The sequence below is a fragment of the Pan troglodytes genome, chromosome 9 (genome assembly GCF_028858775.2).
Source record: "Pan troglodytes isolate AG18354 chromosome 9, NHGRI_mPanTro3-v2.0_pri, whole genome shotgun sequence".
Lineage (NCBI taxonomy): Eukaryota > Metazoa > Chordata > Mammalia > Primates > Hominidae > Pan > Pan troglodytes.
The window spans coordinates 77,738,863-77,755,531 of record NC_072407.2 but is presented as its reverse complement, the minus strand read 5'-3'; the positions used below and the strand labels follow the sequence as shown (position 1 = coordinate 77,755,531).

At 51.3% G+C, this 16,669-nt stretch overlaps 1 protein-coding gene across 2 annotated transcripts; it reads right to left on the bottom strand.

Annotated features, from left to right (window-relative positions):
* Positions 1–2,805: 2,805 nt before the first annotated feature.
* Positions 2,806–15,696, bottom strand: MOGAT2 (monoacylglycerol O-acyltransferase 2). 2 transcript variants are annotated; one of them, XM_009423783.5, is made up of 5 exons: positions 15,373–15,691; positions 7,873–8,077; positions 7,368–7,542; positions 6,523–6,722; positions 2,806–4,382 (listed from the first exon to the last, which is right to left on the bottom strand). In XM_009423783.5, exons 1-5 carry the CDS (start codon positions 15,394–15,396, stop codon positions 4,228–4,230), a joined length of 759 nt encoding a protein of 252 aa, XP_009422058.4. In that variant the 5' UTR covers positions 15,397–15,691; the 3' UTR covers positions 2,806–4,227. The 2 variants fall into 2 exon arrangements, with proteins under 2 accessions (XP_009422058.4, XP_054518515.1); XM_054662540.2 differs by having other exon boundaries at positions 4,276–4,382; positions 6,523–6,796; positions 15,373–15,696.
* Positions 15,697–16,669: the final 973 nt, after the last annotated feature.

Here is a 16,669-nt window from a genome sequence, read left to right as displayed (position 1 = left end):
CCTCATGTGGGTGGGATTGAGAGGAAGCACACATGTGAGAATTCATTTACTCAACCAACTCCCACTCACTGGGGATGCTGAGGTCCTGTGCTGGCGGTGGAGCTGGGTTGAATGGGGCTGAAGCCACCATGGATAAGGGCCTAAGGGGGTTCCCAGTCCACTGGGAGACAGAGAAGTACACTCGCCTATGAATGACTATGACCCTTTCATCCCTGAAGACAGTGCAAAAAAGGGCTGATTCAGGGCAAAGGGCAGAGTTTGAGGGTAGAAGTGTAGGATGAGGTTTGACAAAGGAGGCGACCTTTGGAAGTGAGTGACGCTGACCAGACTGAGAAGAAAGAGTGTTCCAGAAGGAAGGGAACGGTGTGCCCCTAAATAAGCCAGTGCAAGAGCAGAGTATATTCAGAGAGCAGCGAAGGGGGCGGGAGTGACAGGTGGCAAGAGGAGAGGGTCCAGAGGTGAGGCTGGTGGGGTCTAGAGGGCAGAAGATAAAGGCCTTGAATGCCAGGCTGAGGAGGAGTTTAGGCATTATCCCGAGGCATTGGAGACCATTTCAAGAGTTCAGTTTTATTTGTGAGACAGGATGCAGGTCCTGTTTGTGGGTAGGCTGGAGGGAGTGCACTAGAGGCAGGGGCATTGGCGCAGCATTTACCTGGACAGCAACACCTCCTCCCCAGGGTGCTAAGGGCTGTGGTGGAGGAACAGAAAGTCTGGAGAAGCCAGAGGAAACCCCTGTCAACCAGAGGCACTGGGGAAGACTTCTTTGCACAGATAAAATCAGTATTGTAGGATGCGTAGGAATTATCCAGACAAGGGGGAGATAATGGGGAGGATATGGCATTCCATGGCATCCGACATCATGGGCAAAAACTCAGAGGTGAGACAATATAGCTGAGACAAAGAAATGCAAATGGTTCCGAGTGATGGGAGCACGGAGTAAGGGAGGAAGAGAGATGAGGATGGACAGGCTGGGCCAGATGCTGGAGAGTGGCAAACGGCAGGCTGAGAAGCTCGGGCCTGGAGGTGGACATGTTCCGTCTTCCGTTGACCCCTCCAGATCCACTCTGCCTGTCTTTGCCATTCTCCCTTTCCCAGGAGGCCTATATGCCTGGACTGCAGCCACAGGCCCTCCTTCCCTCCAGCTTCTAGTTGGGCTCAGGCAGTGGGGAACTTGGCAGCAGACTGAATGGAGGAAGGTGAAGTGAGAATGCTTGCTCCTGGCTCCTCCCTTGCAGGGTCACCAGACCTGCTTGTGCCCCTTGACCAGCAATGGCCCCCACACGTGAGTCTTCCTGGTTCAGGAACTGCTGCTTCCATTCATCCTTCCAGGCCTCAGGGTGGAAACAGTGCACACACCTCAAAAAATGGTTCCTTTTTAAACCCTCCTCAAATTATCCTCTGGTTCCTGCTGGATCCTGATCGTCTGGATACAGACTGGTCCAAACCCTATCCTAGGAGCAATGGAGGGTCATGGAAGGATGCTGAGTAGGAAATGGCGCGGTCAGCTTTGTGTTTTAGACAGCTCGCTGTGGCTGTGCATGAGGGATCAACAGGGGAGAGCGAGAGGGAGATAGGGCAGAGATGCAAAGCTGAGCTGGGATCCTCGGGATACACAGTGGTGGTACCATGGTCACACAGGGAATTCCAGGGTGTGTGTGCCTGGGGTGGAGAGTGCTTGTGCTTCAGCTTTTAGTTTTTAAGTTTTGGTGGATTGTTTGCAAAGACGGCAGTAAGAATCCCTGCATGTGTCCACACCCTTTTGTAATATGACATTGCTGCTCCTCCCATCCAGAGGGGGATCCTATTCCTTACTCCTTGAACCTGCTGGGTTGTGACTTGCTTTGACCAACAGAATGCAGTAGAAGAGATGCTTGTGAGGTGTGCAGCCTAGGACTCGAGTCCGTGCAGCTTTGGCTCTCATCTTTTGGAATCAGCCACCAGTGAATGCTAACAGACCACTCAGTATAGAGAGGGACCCAGTGTCCATGTGCAAAGAGAGGCCCAGCCCCTCTAGCAGCCCTCGCTGTCCTAGCCCCAGCTGACCCCTTGGCTGGATGCAGCTGCAAGACCCAAGAAGAACCACCCAGAAAATCCACAGAATTGTGAGAAGTAATAAATCCTCATGCTCTTCAACCATTAAGTTGTGGTTGTTGTTGTTGTTTTTGAGACAGGGTTTCATTCTGTTGCCCAGGCTGGAGTACAGTGGCGCAATCTCGGGTCACTGCAACCTCCGCTACTTGGGCTCAAATAATCCTCTCACCTTAGTCCTCTAAGTATCTGGGACTACAGGCACAAGCCACCATGCCCGGCTAATTTTTGTATGTATTTCTCTTTTTGTAGAGACGGGGTTTCACCGTGTTTCCCAGGCTGGTCTCAAACTCTTGAGCTCAAGTGATCCACCCACCTTGGCCCCCCAAAGTGCTGGGATTACAGATATGAGCCACCATGCCCGGCCAGTCATTAAGTTTTGAAGTGGTTCATTGTATAGCAGTAGGTAATTACTATGGGCCGTTATTTATCTTCTTTGCAAATCTCCCCCTTCCTTCAAGGTCTTGCCCACTTGTCACCTCCTCCAAGTCCTCCCCTCGGCTGTATGTAAATCATCCCTCCCTTTTCTAAACTCCACTGCTTCTTCCTGCTCCTCTTGTGACCCTTATATCATACTGCCTAATAGGATAATAAGAGGCACTTTCATGAGACACTGGGCAACTTTGTCACCTGGCTTCTAATTCACACATACTGCACATCATGCCACAAAGGACATGGAATAGCTTGTTATCTCATGAACTGTTCACAACACTGAAGGTGGATACTATAGTATTTATTTCTCAAATGACAAAATCGAGGTTTGGAGATGTGGCTTGCCCAGGATCACTGAAAAGGGGCAGAGCCAGAGCCAGGATTGAAACCCAAATGTACACTTCTCTAAGTGCCCCGTGTTGTGGTTATGGGTGTGATCTCCTCCTGGCAGGGAAGGGTCTGTTTCCCCACTAGAGGGTGAGGGAGAGTCACAAACCCTGGTCCAACCCACCCACCCTCTGTTCCCTCCCTACTGATGCATGGCCCTAACCCAGGAATCTAGAACTCTGGTCAGGGTGTCTGTCCCCGTCTTACCCCTCTGCACCCCCCACACCCCTGCAGACACATGCACACATCTCACATCTGGTTTCCATTCTCTGTGCTGGCCTGCCCTGTGTCTTAACAAATTGACCCCCGCTTCTTTCCCAACAGAATGGGGCCAGAGGTGGTAAGCTTAGGGTTGATGCATCAGGAAGAAGCGACCAGCATGCTCTTCTCTGGCTCAGTCTCATTCAACTTCTGAGAAGGTGATATAAGGCCCCAGGGCCAGGCTGGGCGGTCAAGGGTAAGGCTTTGACTAGCCCTCTTGGTTGGGGGTAGAAAGAAAGAGAAGCATGCTAAAATATAATTCTCTCATTTGTTGAACTGGCATTTATGGAGCCCCCTTTTTTGTGGCAAGGTCAGGGGCTGAAGTTACAAAGGGTGAGTAAGAGGCGCCTTATGGAGTTCTCAGCCTATGTAATGCCAGAGCTGAGACTCAGAATCAGTGGGAAAACTGAGGCTCAGAAGGAGAGGAAAGAGGCCTGCCCACAGTCATATAGCCAGTCGGTAACAGAGCACAGTCCTCCCTACCCAGTTTCTGTGTGCCTCTGGCTGCCGCTCCATCACCCAGAGAACCCAGAAGCTTGAAGCTACCTAGGGTGAGTGCAGGGGTTTACTGGCCACCCCTCCTCTCCAGCATGGAGAGGGAGGACCTGGGACATCCAGGGTGCAAGATGACAGGTCTTGTAGGAGAAGGGACTGGAGCTGGTGGCTTCTTTTGTGCTGTCACTCAAGGTCAGAGGAATAAAAACCTTGCTGTTCTCTTTTTTTCCCTGCATTTCCTTTTATAATGTTTGAGTGACATTACAATAGAGAACAGAGACCTCAGAAACCATTCTCCTCCAGCCCTCTCTCCCATTCCACTGATGAGCAGACAGAAGCCAAGGAGCAGGAGGCTCGCAGAGGTCTTGCAGCAGGAGTGCAGACTGCAGTGCCAGAGTCTGGTCTCCTCTTCTGCATTGCCTGCTCTGACTTACAGCCTGATATGGGTTGGATTTGCAGGAGTCTGGGAAGGCTCTGCAGATATGTTCAACAAACACCTCCAGGAAGTCTTCTCAGCACAGCACCTCCTGCTGGGCTCCCTAATGTTGGCCCTGCCCTTTGGGCTCAGCAGAACTCCAAGTGCTGGTCAGCAGGGATGTTGAACTTAAGTTTGTGGGCCTCGAAGAGGTTGCACAGCTCTTTGATATAACGCTGGTGCAGCTGGTTCACCTCCTCCTCCGAGGGATGCAGCGTCTTCTGTACCTCGATGGGCTTCCCCACTGCAAGGCATAGAGGTGTGCAGTGGCCTAGGGTAGGCAAGGGACCCTCGGTGCAGGTGCCCACCCCCATGGTTCATCCCTGCAGAAAAGTGCTCTTACTCCATTCCTTCCAACCCTAATGAATTTTAAGATATTAGGGCAACTCCAAGATTCTGATATAATAACAACGACTGGATTTCTTTCTTTCTTTTCTTTTCTTTTCTTTTTTTTTTTTTTTTTGAGGCAGAGTCTCGCTCTGTAGCCCAGGCTGGAGTGCAGTGGCACAATCTCAGCTCACTGCAACCTCTGCCTCCTGCGTCCTGGTTCAAGCAATTCTCCTGCCTCAGCCTTCCGAGTAGGTGGGATTACAGGCATGCGCCACCATGCCCAGCTAATTTTTGTATTTTTAGTAGAGACGGGGTTTCACCACATTGGACAGGCTGGTCTTGAATTCCTGACCTTGTGATCTGCCCGTCTCGGCCTCCCAAAGTGCTGGGATTACAAGTGTGAGCCACCACGCCCAGCCAGTGGCTGGATTTCAATGTGTCAGGCAATGCACTAGGTGCTTTACATGAAATACTCCCTTTTATCCTATGGGTATAAAAACCTGTCATTCCTATTTGACAGATGAGTCAATGAGGCTCAGAGAGGTTGCCTGACTTGTTCAAGGTCACATAGCCAGGAAGAACCACTGCCAGGTTTTAGACCCCAGGGATGTGCCCTTTACCTTCAGGCTATATGATTTGGGGAGTCCAAGATGCCATGAATGGAAGCGGCTATATTTCTAAGATGGGGTGAGTTCATAGCCCAGGCAGCTCTTCTTTCCCTTCTACCCCTCCACGCTGACCTGCAGTGGCTTCTCTCATCCCAGGGAAGAACCAGGAAGGACCTAACTCATCCCTTTCTCTGGTTCTGCCTGGCTGGGAAGGCAGTTCCTCTGTCCTCTCTTCTGGCAATAGCTCTGGAGGCAGCAGAAGTATTAAAATTCATGAAAATATTGCTACACAACACAGGGGTGTTCATGATGTAGGGGTTTACCAAGTCTGCTCAATTAGCAAGTGGATGGATGGAGATGACATGAATGGACTACTCTCTGTAAAGTCTGTCGGAGGCCAGGCGTGGTGGCTTATGCCTGTAATCCCAGTATTTTGGGAGGCGAAGCCTGGGTGATCACTTGAGGCCAGGAGTTCGAGACCAGCCTGGCCAACATGGTGAAACCCTGTCTCTACTAAAAATACAAAAATTACCCAGGCGTGGTGGCACGCACCTGTAATCCCAGCTACTCTGGAAGTTGAGGCAGGAGAATCGCTTGAACTTGGGAGGTGGAGGTTGCAGTGAGCTGAGCTCATGCCACTGCACTCCAGCCTGGGCAACAGAGCAGGACTCTGTCTCAAAAAAAAAAAAAAAAAAGAATTAAACCCTCCTTCTCTGGCATTGTAAAAAGTCAGAATGATCTTAATAAAAACCTCAACTTTGTTATTCAAAAACAGTGTGATATTTTGGAAGTTACTTAACTTCTCTGAGCCCCAGTTTACCATCAGTGAAATGGGGATAGTAGCTCCTGTCTTGAAGGTATGGCCAGGCGTGGTGGCTCATGCCTGTAATTCCAGCACTTTGGGAGGCCGAGGCAGGCAGATCACTTGTGGTCAGGAGTTTGAGACCAGCCTGGCCAACATGGTGAAACCCCATCTCTACTAAAAATACAAAAATTAGCTGAGTGTTGTGGCGAGCGACTGTAGTCCCAGCTACTCAGGAGGCTGAGGCATGAGAATCTCTTGAACCCAGGAGGCGGAGGTTGCAGTGAGCTGAGATTGTGCCATTGCACTCCAGGCTGAGCGAAAAGAGCAAAACTCTTAAAAAAAAATCCTGCCATGAAGATTGTTAGGATAAGCTGAGTTGCTTCATGTAGGGCAGCTAGTGTAGTGCCTGGCACACAGCAGGTGCTCAGCAATTAGTCGCAACTATTGCTGTTGGCACCTCTGCTATAGTTCCTACCCCAGACTGTCTTCTATTCTATCTGCTTGTGTGTGTATGTTTCCCAGTCTAGAATGTGAGCCCCATTAGGGCAGGAATAAATCTGGCTCATCTCCATGTCCCCTTGCAGCACACAACCTGCCCTGTCCCTGTGGCCTCCTCCCTCCCAGCCTGGTCCTGGACTTACCCACAGTGGTGATGGGCCGGCAGTAGGGTATTAAACCAAAGCTGTACTGGAAGACACCACGGCCATGAAAGAGTGGGAGGGAGATGCCCATGATCTTCTGCAACCGATTCTGGATATAGCGTAACCAGGAGCCAGAAGAGTTGGGAATCTGGTCAAATAGGTCATTCTCCCCGAAGGAGAAGATTGGCACCAGGGGTGCCCTGGAGACAAATAGAGGAAAGAGGGCATGTGGGAGGCCCCAGAGAAGGCACGAGCTGAAAGGCCCTTTAGCTTCCTGCAGGGACACAGTGACCAAGAAATGGAGCAGAGGTCAGCCACCTGGGCTGGAGGTGGAGGCCTGGGTTATCTCCCAGACCTTCACAGCCCCATTCTCTGACCTTGGGCAGGTCCCTTGCAGGGCCACAACTTCCCAGTTGCACCATGAGAGGTAGACCAGAATGCTTCAGAGAGTCCTCCCAGATATAAAAATCTGCATTGTTTTTCCTAGGAAAATATCTCCCACCTCAGCTGGCTCATGTTTCTCAAGGATGCTTCACTCCAAGGAGGGAGAACAGCTCTGAAATGTACCCCAAATATCACTCTTCTAGATACCATAGGTCTCAGATCAAAAGCCAGCTTTGTGGAATATGTTCATTGCCACCTAGTTTCTTAGATCACTGAGTCTCCGTTGTGGAAACTTTTCTAGGTATTTGGGCATAAGACACCAAAATATAATCTTAATTGTGAATGGACTGAAAATCTCTACCAAAATAGAATCTGCATTCGTCTCTGCCATCTTCCCACCAAAATAAAATCCTTGCCAATTGCCAACTGAACCCAGAGTGCTCTTCCCAGAGGCTTGATACCCGTGTGTCAGGGCGAGCCTGACGAAGCCCTTTCGGTTCCGCAGTAACAGCGTGAAGGATCCAGGCCTGGCATCCAGGGCCTCCTGGGCACCCCCTACAATGATGCCCAGCAAGTTTCCGCCACCCTTCCTGTTCAGAATGTGAGCAGCACTCTCCTTTTCTGATGTGACCAACCCTAGGGAAAGAGAAAAGTGGGTCAGGTATGGGGTGAGGGAGCAGGGGCTATGAAAGTACATGTAGCCCATAAAGAGATCACCAGCAATGCCTACTGAGGCCTGGGGTTTTTCCCCCACTGCACCCCATTCCAGCTAGGAGCTCCCTGAGTCCTCTCCCTCTTCCCAACCCCCTGATGGACTCAGCGCCCAGCATGGTGCTGTAGGAAGTGCTTCTTTGGGCCTAGCCTCCTTCTCCTACTGCACACGCTCTTGGAAGAAGTACAGAACTATTGGCAACCCTTCCGAAAATTTGTTACCTTCCTGAGCTGCTCAGGGGTAGAAAGACTCACCTGCAGACATGATGTAATCTCTGAAGAAGGGGGCCCGGAACCACAAGGTCAGCATCATCAGATGGGGACGGATACCGGGGAAGATCGAAGAGAAACCTGTGCTCTCAGTGCACAGGTTGGCAAAGGCTCCGACTGCCAGGACTCCATGGGGGTGGAAGCCCGCAATGTAGTTCCGAGAGGGGTCCAGCTCAGCAGTCTTGACCAGCTGCAGGGACGGCAACCTGCTGAGCCAGGGCAGGGCCTGTGTACCAGCCCTGACTCTGCCACTCACTGGTGTGACCTTGGGAAACCTCCCCTCTGAGCCTCCAGGTCTTCATCCATATGTCTGACCACCCTGGGTTCTTACAAAGATTCAGATATGGTGTGTGACAGCACCTGGAGATATTATGGTGCTGGCTGTGCCACAGACTTGATGCTGGCTTGGGTCAAATTGCTTCCCTCTCCTACAGGCTCTTCATTTGTACAGTGGCAATAGAGTATTTGGACCTGTCCCTGCTACCTCCTAGGGCTACTGAGAAACTCAGGTATGATGGTGCCTAGAATTATTTATACCAACACCACCTGGACAGGATATAACATGAAGACACCAAAAGGCCACATGGGGGCACCGCCATGCTGAAACAGCCCCATTTTAAGAAAAACAGTGTTCCAGCCAGGCGCGGTGGCTCACGCCTGTAATCCCAGCACTTTGGGAGGCCAAGGCGGATGGGTGACCTGAGGTCAGGAGTTTGAGACCAACATGGTGAAACCCCATATCTACTAAAAATACAAAAATTAGCTGGGCGTGATGGTGGGCACCTGTAATCCCAGCTACTAGGGAGGCTGAGGCAGGAGAATTGCTTGAACCCAGGAGGCAGAGGTTGCAGTGAGCCGAGATCACACCACTGCATTCCAGCCTGGGCAACAGAGCAAGACTCAGTCTCAAAAAAAAAAAAAAAAAAAAATCAATGTTCCTCCATACCCATGAGACATCTATGGATTCAAACAACCTCAGATGTAAAGTATTCAGAAAAAAAAATAGATTGTTGCACCTGTAGTGAATATATACAGACTTTTTTCCCTTATCAGTATTCCCTAAACAACATTCCATACCATTTCCATTGTATTAGGTGTCATAGATATTCTAGAGATGGGTTACTGTATATGGGAGGATGTGCATAAGGTATAGGCAAATATTACATCATTTTATACGAGGGACGTGAGCATCAGTGGATTTTGGTATCTGCGGGGGTCCAGGAACCAGTCCCCAATGGATGTCTCGGGGCAAAAAATTGGCACTTCAGATGTGGGAATGAGGCTTTGTAGGCCATCTGAGGAGCGAGTCCTGTTGGTTGGAAAGCTCTAGCCCTGTTTACCCGTATGCATGATGCATGGCACCCTGTGGCTCTCTGCTTCCCCTCGCCAGGCCTTCATTGCCCCTTGGCCACTCTCTTTCCCCAGCCATCGCAGCAGCTTGCCTGGGTCTGGCCAGGCCTGCAGCATGAGAGTGTAGCAGCATCCAACGGATGTTGTAGATTGAGTGAGAGAGAGCTGCTGTCATTAGCAGCTTCTAGGTGAAGTGGGGTGAAGGTGAAAGGGGAAGAAACGCAGTTAACAAATGCTGCTCCTGGCCAGACACCGGACGGGCTGTGCCAAGCAGCTGAATCTACAAAGACTATCGCTGTGGGTGGTGATTGTAAGGAACTGCGGGGGCCACCCTTTTCAGTGCCTTGTGTCTGGAAGACCCCGGCCATCGGAGTCCAAGGGTCCCCAGGGTCTCTGGCCCAATCACACATACCCCATCGGGAGGCTCCCTGATAAGACTGCCCAGGCCCTGCAATGTGCACTCCCTCAGGTCAGAGGCCAGCCTTTCCCCTCTGGCACAGCTTTGCCAGTGTAAAAATTCTTCCTGTCATCAAGATGCAGCTGGTGACTCCCTGAGGGTTCTTGTTGGGGAGCAGCAGAGGCCTGGCTGCCCTCTCTCAGAGCAGACTGGAGACATCTGTAAGGCCTGGAGCCTGTCTGCCCCATCCAGGCTGAACAGTTCCACATTCTCCTGTCCTTGACCCGGACGTGGCCTCTGCAATTTATTTATTTATTTATTTATTTATTTATTTATTTATTTATTTGACAGAGTCTCACTCTGTTGCCCAGGCTGGAGTGCAGTGGCATGATCTCAGCTCACTGCAACCTCTACCTCCCAGGTTCAAACAATTTTTATGCTTCAGCCTCCCAAATAGCTTAGATTACAGGCACATGCCATCACACTTGGCTAAATTTTGTATTTTTTAGTAGAGACAGGGTGTTTCACCATGTTGCCCAGGCTGGTCTCAAACTCCTGGCCTCGTGTGATCTGCCCACCTTAGCCTCCCAAAGTACAGGTGTGAGCCTCCATGCCTGGCCTGGTGGTGTTTCTTTAAAAACCTATCTAGCTCAATGCATGGAAACACTTGCTTATAAATTTTCATTCCCTGCTAGTGGGAGGGTAATTTTGCACCTCCATAAACACAATTTGACAATATCTACCAAAACCAAAAAATATAACTGATCTTTTAACCCAGCAACTCCACCACTGAGGAATTTAGCCTACAGAATTTCTCACACTTGTGCAAAATGACACCTGAACAAGGTTATTCACAGAAGCATCAGGTTTTGGTGATATGAAAAATTTGTCATCCACTTAAATGACCATCAGCAGGGCCTATTTAGACAATTTGTGAAACATCCACACAATGGACCGTTGTGTCACCATAGAGAAGTACAGCAGCTTTTTCTGTCCTGATAGGGAAAAAGGGCCATGGCAGCTTGTTAACTGGAAAAGCAAGGTGGGGGACAATGTGTGGAGAGTGTTGCAACTGTGCAGAGAAGGGAAAAACACATTTGCTTTATATGGATACACCAAACACTGGTAGTCATCGTTGCCTCTGAGGACAGGAACTGGGGAGATGGGACATGATGTGGAATGAGGACTTTTCACACCTACCCTTTGGTCTGTTCTTGAATTTTTTTTTTTTTTTTTTTTTGAGACAGTCTCACTCTGTCGCCCAGGCTGGAGTGCAATGGCGTGATCTCAGCTCACTGCAACCTCTGCCTCCTGGGTTCAAGCAATTCTCCTGCCTTAGCCTCCCGAGTAGCTGGGATGACAAGCGCCCACCGAGCATGAACTTGGATACGTGCACATAAATGCATGTGCTAATACTGGCTCAGTGACCTAGACACAGGCCCTCCCACAGTGCAGGCACTTGGATACTGAGGTGTGGTCTGCACCTCCCTAGATGTGGTCTCTATTGGTATCTTTCTGTGCTAACCTCTTCCATCTGTCCCCTGGACCCAAATCTATCACAACATCCCTGTGAAGATTACAGACCATGTATCTGATGCATCTGTGTCCCCAGTGCAGGCCTGGAACAGAGGAGATGCTCTGGAAAGGGTATGGCATGAAGGAAGGAAGGAATGAGCCCAATGAATGAGGCTGGTACAGCCTCAGAAGGAAGGCTCCCTGACCCCAATCCTATCCTGGCATGTCACCAGGGTTCCACTAGTGGGAAAAAGAACCTTGAGTCAGGAGACCCAGGTTCTGCCGCTGGCTCATCACATGACCATTGCCAAGCCCCTGTCCCCTCTGTGGCTCAATTATTTCTGTCCCACAGGACACTGATAACGCCTCCCTGGCAGGGTTGCTACAGGGTTCAAGGGGGGTAAACAAAGAAGAGGGGAGGTTTGTGAAGTGCTGTGGTCTGTCTCCCTCCCTCAGTTCTGTTAGGCGAGGGGAGTGTGACTAAGCGAAGATAGATGGCTGTCTGGGGAAAATCCTGCCTGGGTGCATGCCCTGGCAGGCTGGGTGTGCAGTAGGCAGTGGGGCCTGGAGAAGAGCACAGCCAGGTTACTAGGCTCTGGGGGCTGCTATTGCTTTTAGTTGATATAATTTATACACCATAAAATGCATCCGTTTAAAGTATGACATTCAGGGTTTCAGTATATTTAAAAGGTGTGGGATAGGTATGGTGGCTCACACCTCTAATCTCAGCATTTTGGGAGGCCAAGCAGCCTGGCAACACAGTGAGACTCCATCTCTACAAACATTTTTTTAAAAGTTGTGGTGGTGCATGTCTGTAGTCCAAGCTACTTGGGAAGCTGAGGCAGGAGGATTGCTTGAGCCCAGGAATGAGGCTCCCTACTGTCTGCTCACCCCATGATCCCTGCGGGGCCTGGGCAGTAAAGGCGTGTGGGAGGGTCTATGGAAAGAGCGTCTACAGGCCACAGCCCCACCCCACAGGCCCAGCTTAGGACATAGTCAAAATGAACATCATCTCGCCCTCTGCTGGCCACTCAGTGGCATTGTCACCCTCGGCAGATGGTGCTGCAAAGGGCCTGTGGTGAGCAAGGATCCTGGAAAAAAAAAACAAAAAACAAAACAGTGCACAGAGCCGGGTGCAGTGTCTGACACCTGTAATCCCAGCACTTTGGGAGGCTAAGGTGGGCGGTCAGGAGTTCGAGACCAGCCTGGCCAACATGGTGAAATCCCGTCTCTACTAAAAAAATACAAATCAGCCGGGAGTGGTGGTGGGCACCTGTAATCCCAGCTACTCAGGAGGCTGAGGCAGGAGAATCGCTTGAACCTGGGAGGTGGAGGTTGCAGTGAGCCGAGATCACGCCACTGCATTCCAGACTGGGCAACAAAAGTGAAACTCCATCTCGAAAAAAACAAAACCAAAACCAAAACAAACAAACAAACAAAAAGATGCACATAGAATTTTTGCAAATCGAGGCCTGTGTCCCACCAGTGTCAACAGTACTAAGGTTGAGATATCCTCCTCAAGAGCCACCTGGCTGGGGAAGGAGCAGGAAGGACAGACGTTGATAGGGTAGGCGCAGAGCTGCCTCAGCATTTCTGCCAGACCTACAACTGGAAATGCTCCAGGTGCAAAGAGGGCCAGATGCTGTCCTTTGAGGCCATTGGGCTGGCTGAAGACACCCCGGGAGAACTTTCAGGTGAGCAGTCCCAGTCCTGCGGAATGTCCTCCAATGGCCTCCACCCTCTGACCTGAGGGCCTCCCCAGCCTCCTCTGCAGGCCTGCCTTCTGCTTTAGCCGCGCTGAATGTCAGGCTGTGGCTCAGAACTCACCCTGCGGCAAGTGTCTGGGCCTGTGCTTGTGTGTTTGCCTTTTCAGGCTGCTTTTCTTTTTTCCCCCCGGTGAGCTTGGGATTCAGCTCAAGAGTGGGAAGTGAGACCAGAGCCAGAACCTCCGAAGCTCTCCTGGAGGCCAGAGCCTGCTTCAGGTTTTCTTTGGCTTGGTCCCTGATGTCACACACATGTCCCACACACGTCCCCAGGCTGGCCACAGCACACTTTCCCAGGGAAACTCTGACCTTCCTGGCACAGAAGAGGAAGCCCAGGCTGGAGAGAGGAGAGGCAGGAAAGGGAGGTGAATCTCAAAGTGCAGAGGTCCTAGGGTGGGGATGAGGACTCTGCCTCTGACACGTCCATGACTGCTCCCAGAACTCAGCAAGCCCTAAGTTTCTTTGCTGACAAGACCCAGGAGTGGGCCCTGCAGGAAACACATATGAGGGGCAGGGGAAACTGCCCCCATCCTGAGCCCCCCAGGCTAGACCATGTTCCGCCTTACCACATCTACCACCCTTCGTGAGCACGGCAGTCTCTGCCAGCCGCTGCCCGCTGTCTGCCCAGCACCCCCATTGCCCTTTGCCCTGGAGGCCCTGCTCACTGCAGTGCTAGAGGCTCCTGCATTCCAGCTGTGGCTCAGCCTTTGTTAGTCCTTCTTGGGCCCCTGGACTCTCAGAAGGGAGCAAGGCAGGAACCCCAACCACCCTGCGTTCCCATAATTCAGACAAGTTGCTTAACTTTGGTGGGCTTGTTTCCTTTACCCCTCCCCCTTTGCAAGCTGGAGACCTTGTTTCTGATGGGACAGGAAGAGGTAGGGTTCCCAGGCGGGGTGGGAGAAGTTACGTAGGTGTGGAGGTCAGAGCAGCAGGGCTTGGGCTCTCAGAGTCCTCCCCAGACTCGAGGTCACGACCACACTTCCTCAGAGTCCCACTGCCGAGGTAAAATAATACTAGCTACCTGTTTACTGAAAACCTACAAAGTGCTAGCCAGGCGCAGTGGCTCACACCTGTAATCCCAGCACTTTGGGAGGCTAAGGTGGGCGGATCACCTAAGGTCGGGAGTTCGAGACCAGCCTGACCAACATGGAGAAACCCCGTCTCTACTAAAAATACAAAAATTAGCCAGGTGTGGTGGCCGGCACCTGTAGTCCCAGCTACACGGGAGGCTGAGGTAGGAGAATTGCTTGAACCTGGGAGGTGGAGGTTGCAATGAGCTGAGATCGTGCCATTGCACTCCAGCCTGGGTGACAGAGCGAGACTCCATCTCAAAAAAAAAAGAAAACCTACAAAGTGCTTTACTTGCTTTGTCTCATTGAATCTACACAACCCAGTGAGGTATGTGTCATTATCCCCATTTTACATATGAGGAAACTGAGGCTCAGAGAGACCAACTTACCTACGATCATACAGCTGATATGGTATGGGGCAGACTTGGGATCAGAATCTAGTCTGCCTGTCTCCACGGGCCATATCTTACCCCTTTCTTCTCTCCTGCTTCCAGAGGAGGGCCAACTGCCCCTGCCTGTCCCTTCTCTGCATCCCCACTGCCTTCCCCATCCTATCCCTTCTGGCCAATAAACCATCACTGCCTGGCTGCATAGATCAAGGCTTTAAATTGCCTGGGATTCCGCTGAAGGAGCCGAAAGATCTGCTCACTCAAATCCAGGGATCTGCTCTGCTCTGGACACAACTTCAAGTCCAGGGCCCAGCGTCCACAATGACCACAAGGTGACAGGAGTCGGAAAGCCAGAGATTTGAAGGCATGCAGAGGAGGAGGAATCAGTGTACTTACTAGATACATGGGGAGACTGAGCCTCAGAACAGGATAAAGCTTTGCCCAAAGATATACTACATGCCAGAGTTAGGGTCAGGGTAGGATCTGAGAACAATTTAGGGCTCTCTCCCCTGTCCCTTTGCCCACAGTCAGTGTACACACTTGGAAATCTGTAAAAGAACTTGCTGTGTGACCTTGGTGACATTTCCTCCTTCTCTGGGTGTCAGCCTCCTCTTCTGGTGAATGTTAAGTGTGAGGCTAGATGGTCCTTAGAACCTGTAAGTTTATTACCTTCACTCCCAAGCCTGGGCTGCTGATGGGTTTGTGCCTTTAAGATACATAGGCATGCCTCACACCATATAACCCACAGAACTCCTTCAAATGCTGGACATCCATCAATCCACATATTGGCCCCGCATCCCTGCAGATGCAAAACCATGATCGGAGAGAAGCTGGACTCTTCTCCAGGTCACATAGTAGCGGAAGCCCTAGCTCCTGCCTCCCAACCCAGTACCCTCCTCAGTGCATGCAGGGCCATATTCTCCCATGGAGACGTCGGCACTCTGGCCCTGACCACACCCCAGCCAACTCCCTCCCCAACCCCAACCAGCCTCAATATTCACCGAGATGGGGAAATAGTCCTTCATGTACTTCCATATAGTCCAGCACCTGATGGCCTGGATGTGCCGGCCCCCCTGCCGTGGCTTGTCTCGGTCCAGATACCACCAGGCCGCATACAGGACAGTGAGGAGCCAGAATCTTGTAAACAGGAGGGCTATGAAGCCCACAGTGCAGATCTCAGCTGGGGAGGGAAGAAGGAGCTGTCAGGGACAGGGGTCTGAGAGGAAGGCAGGTGAGATTGCTCAGACTGAACTCTGCCCATAGGCCCGGCACTAGCAGCAGTGTCCTGTCCAATCCTCAGGCCCAGGAGGAAGACAGCAGCTTCCGGGGCATTCAAAGAGGAGACAAAGTCCCCGAGAGGGACTACGGCCAGCCCAGTGTCACTGGGAGCACGCGTTGAGCCTAGGTAGGCCTAACTCCAAAGCTCACTTTCTCCCACTGCACCAGGCCGCCTAATTCACTCCATCCCCTGCCTGTCCTCCTTCTCCTCAGGAGAGTTGTTTGTACTCATTAAGTGCTCAATCAATGGGGACAACTGGTTGGATAAACTGTTCTAGTTTCCATCTTTTGGGATCTCAGAGCAAAGGGAGACCCTTTCCTGCTCTCTTTCTGTTCATCCTCTGCCCCATTTTCCCAGAGATAAATCCAGTCAGGTGCCTCCCCTTATTCAAGCCCTTCATGACTTCCCCATAACTTTGGGCACAGTCCAAGTAGCTCAGCCTGGCCTCCAGGAGCCCCAGAGCTGGCCCTGTCCTTCCCGCTCCTGCCTCTTGTCTGTGGCCACTCTGAACTACACAGTGTTCCCAAACCTGCTGAGCTCTGATTCCTTTGCCTTCAGTGACCAGTGACGTTTGTTGTTGAAAGGAGGGAGGGAGGAAGAGGCCAGCCCCTGGCCGCCCCATAATCAGGGGTGCATCAGGGCTAAGACCAGGCCTAGTGTGGAATTCCCCTCTGACTGATGGTTTCTCAGCCCTTATTGGAGGCAAATCCTTGATTGTTTGGCTCATCTGTGCAAAGGGGGTATACAGGGATGTGTAAAATGTCTAAAAACCCTTAGAACAGAGACGCAGCTCAACCAGAAGGGATGCTAGGGCAGGGTCCTGGAGGGCCTGCTTTGCCAAGGGGGAGTTTTTTAGCTACAGAATTGTGGGGGAGTTTCTGAGGAAGTACGTGTGTGTGTGTGTGTGTGTGAGAGAGAGAGAGAGAGAGAGACATGGCTACTGAGCAATGTGTTCAGAGTGTGTCAACATTTTAACAACCAGGAGAGTGGTATCTGTGTACAGGCTGAACCTCAGCCCT

Coding starts and splice junctions, on each gene's coding strand:
- MOGAT2 (XM_009423783.5), bottom strand. CDS start 15,396: ATGAAGGACTATTTCCCCATCTCG. Junction 6,723..7,367: donor AGGCTCGCCCTGACACACGG/GTATCAAGCCTC, acceptor ATTTGTCTCCAG/GGCACCCCTGGTGCCAATCT. Junction 4,383..6,522: donor CCGGCCCATCACCACTGTGG/GTAAGTCCAGGA, acceptor TATGCCTTGCAG/TGGGGAAGCCCATCGAGGTA.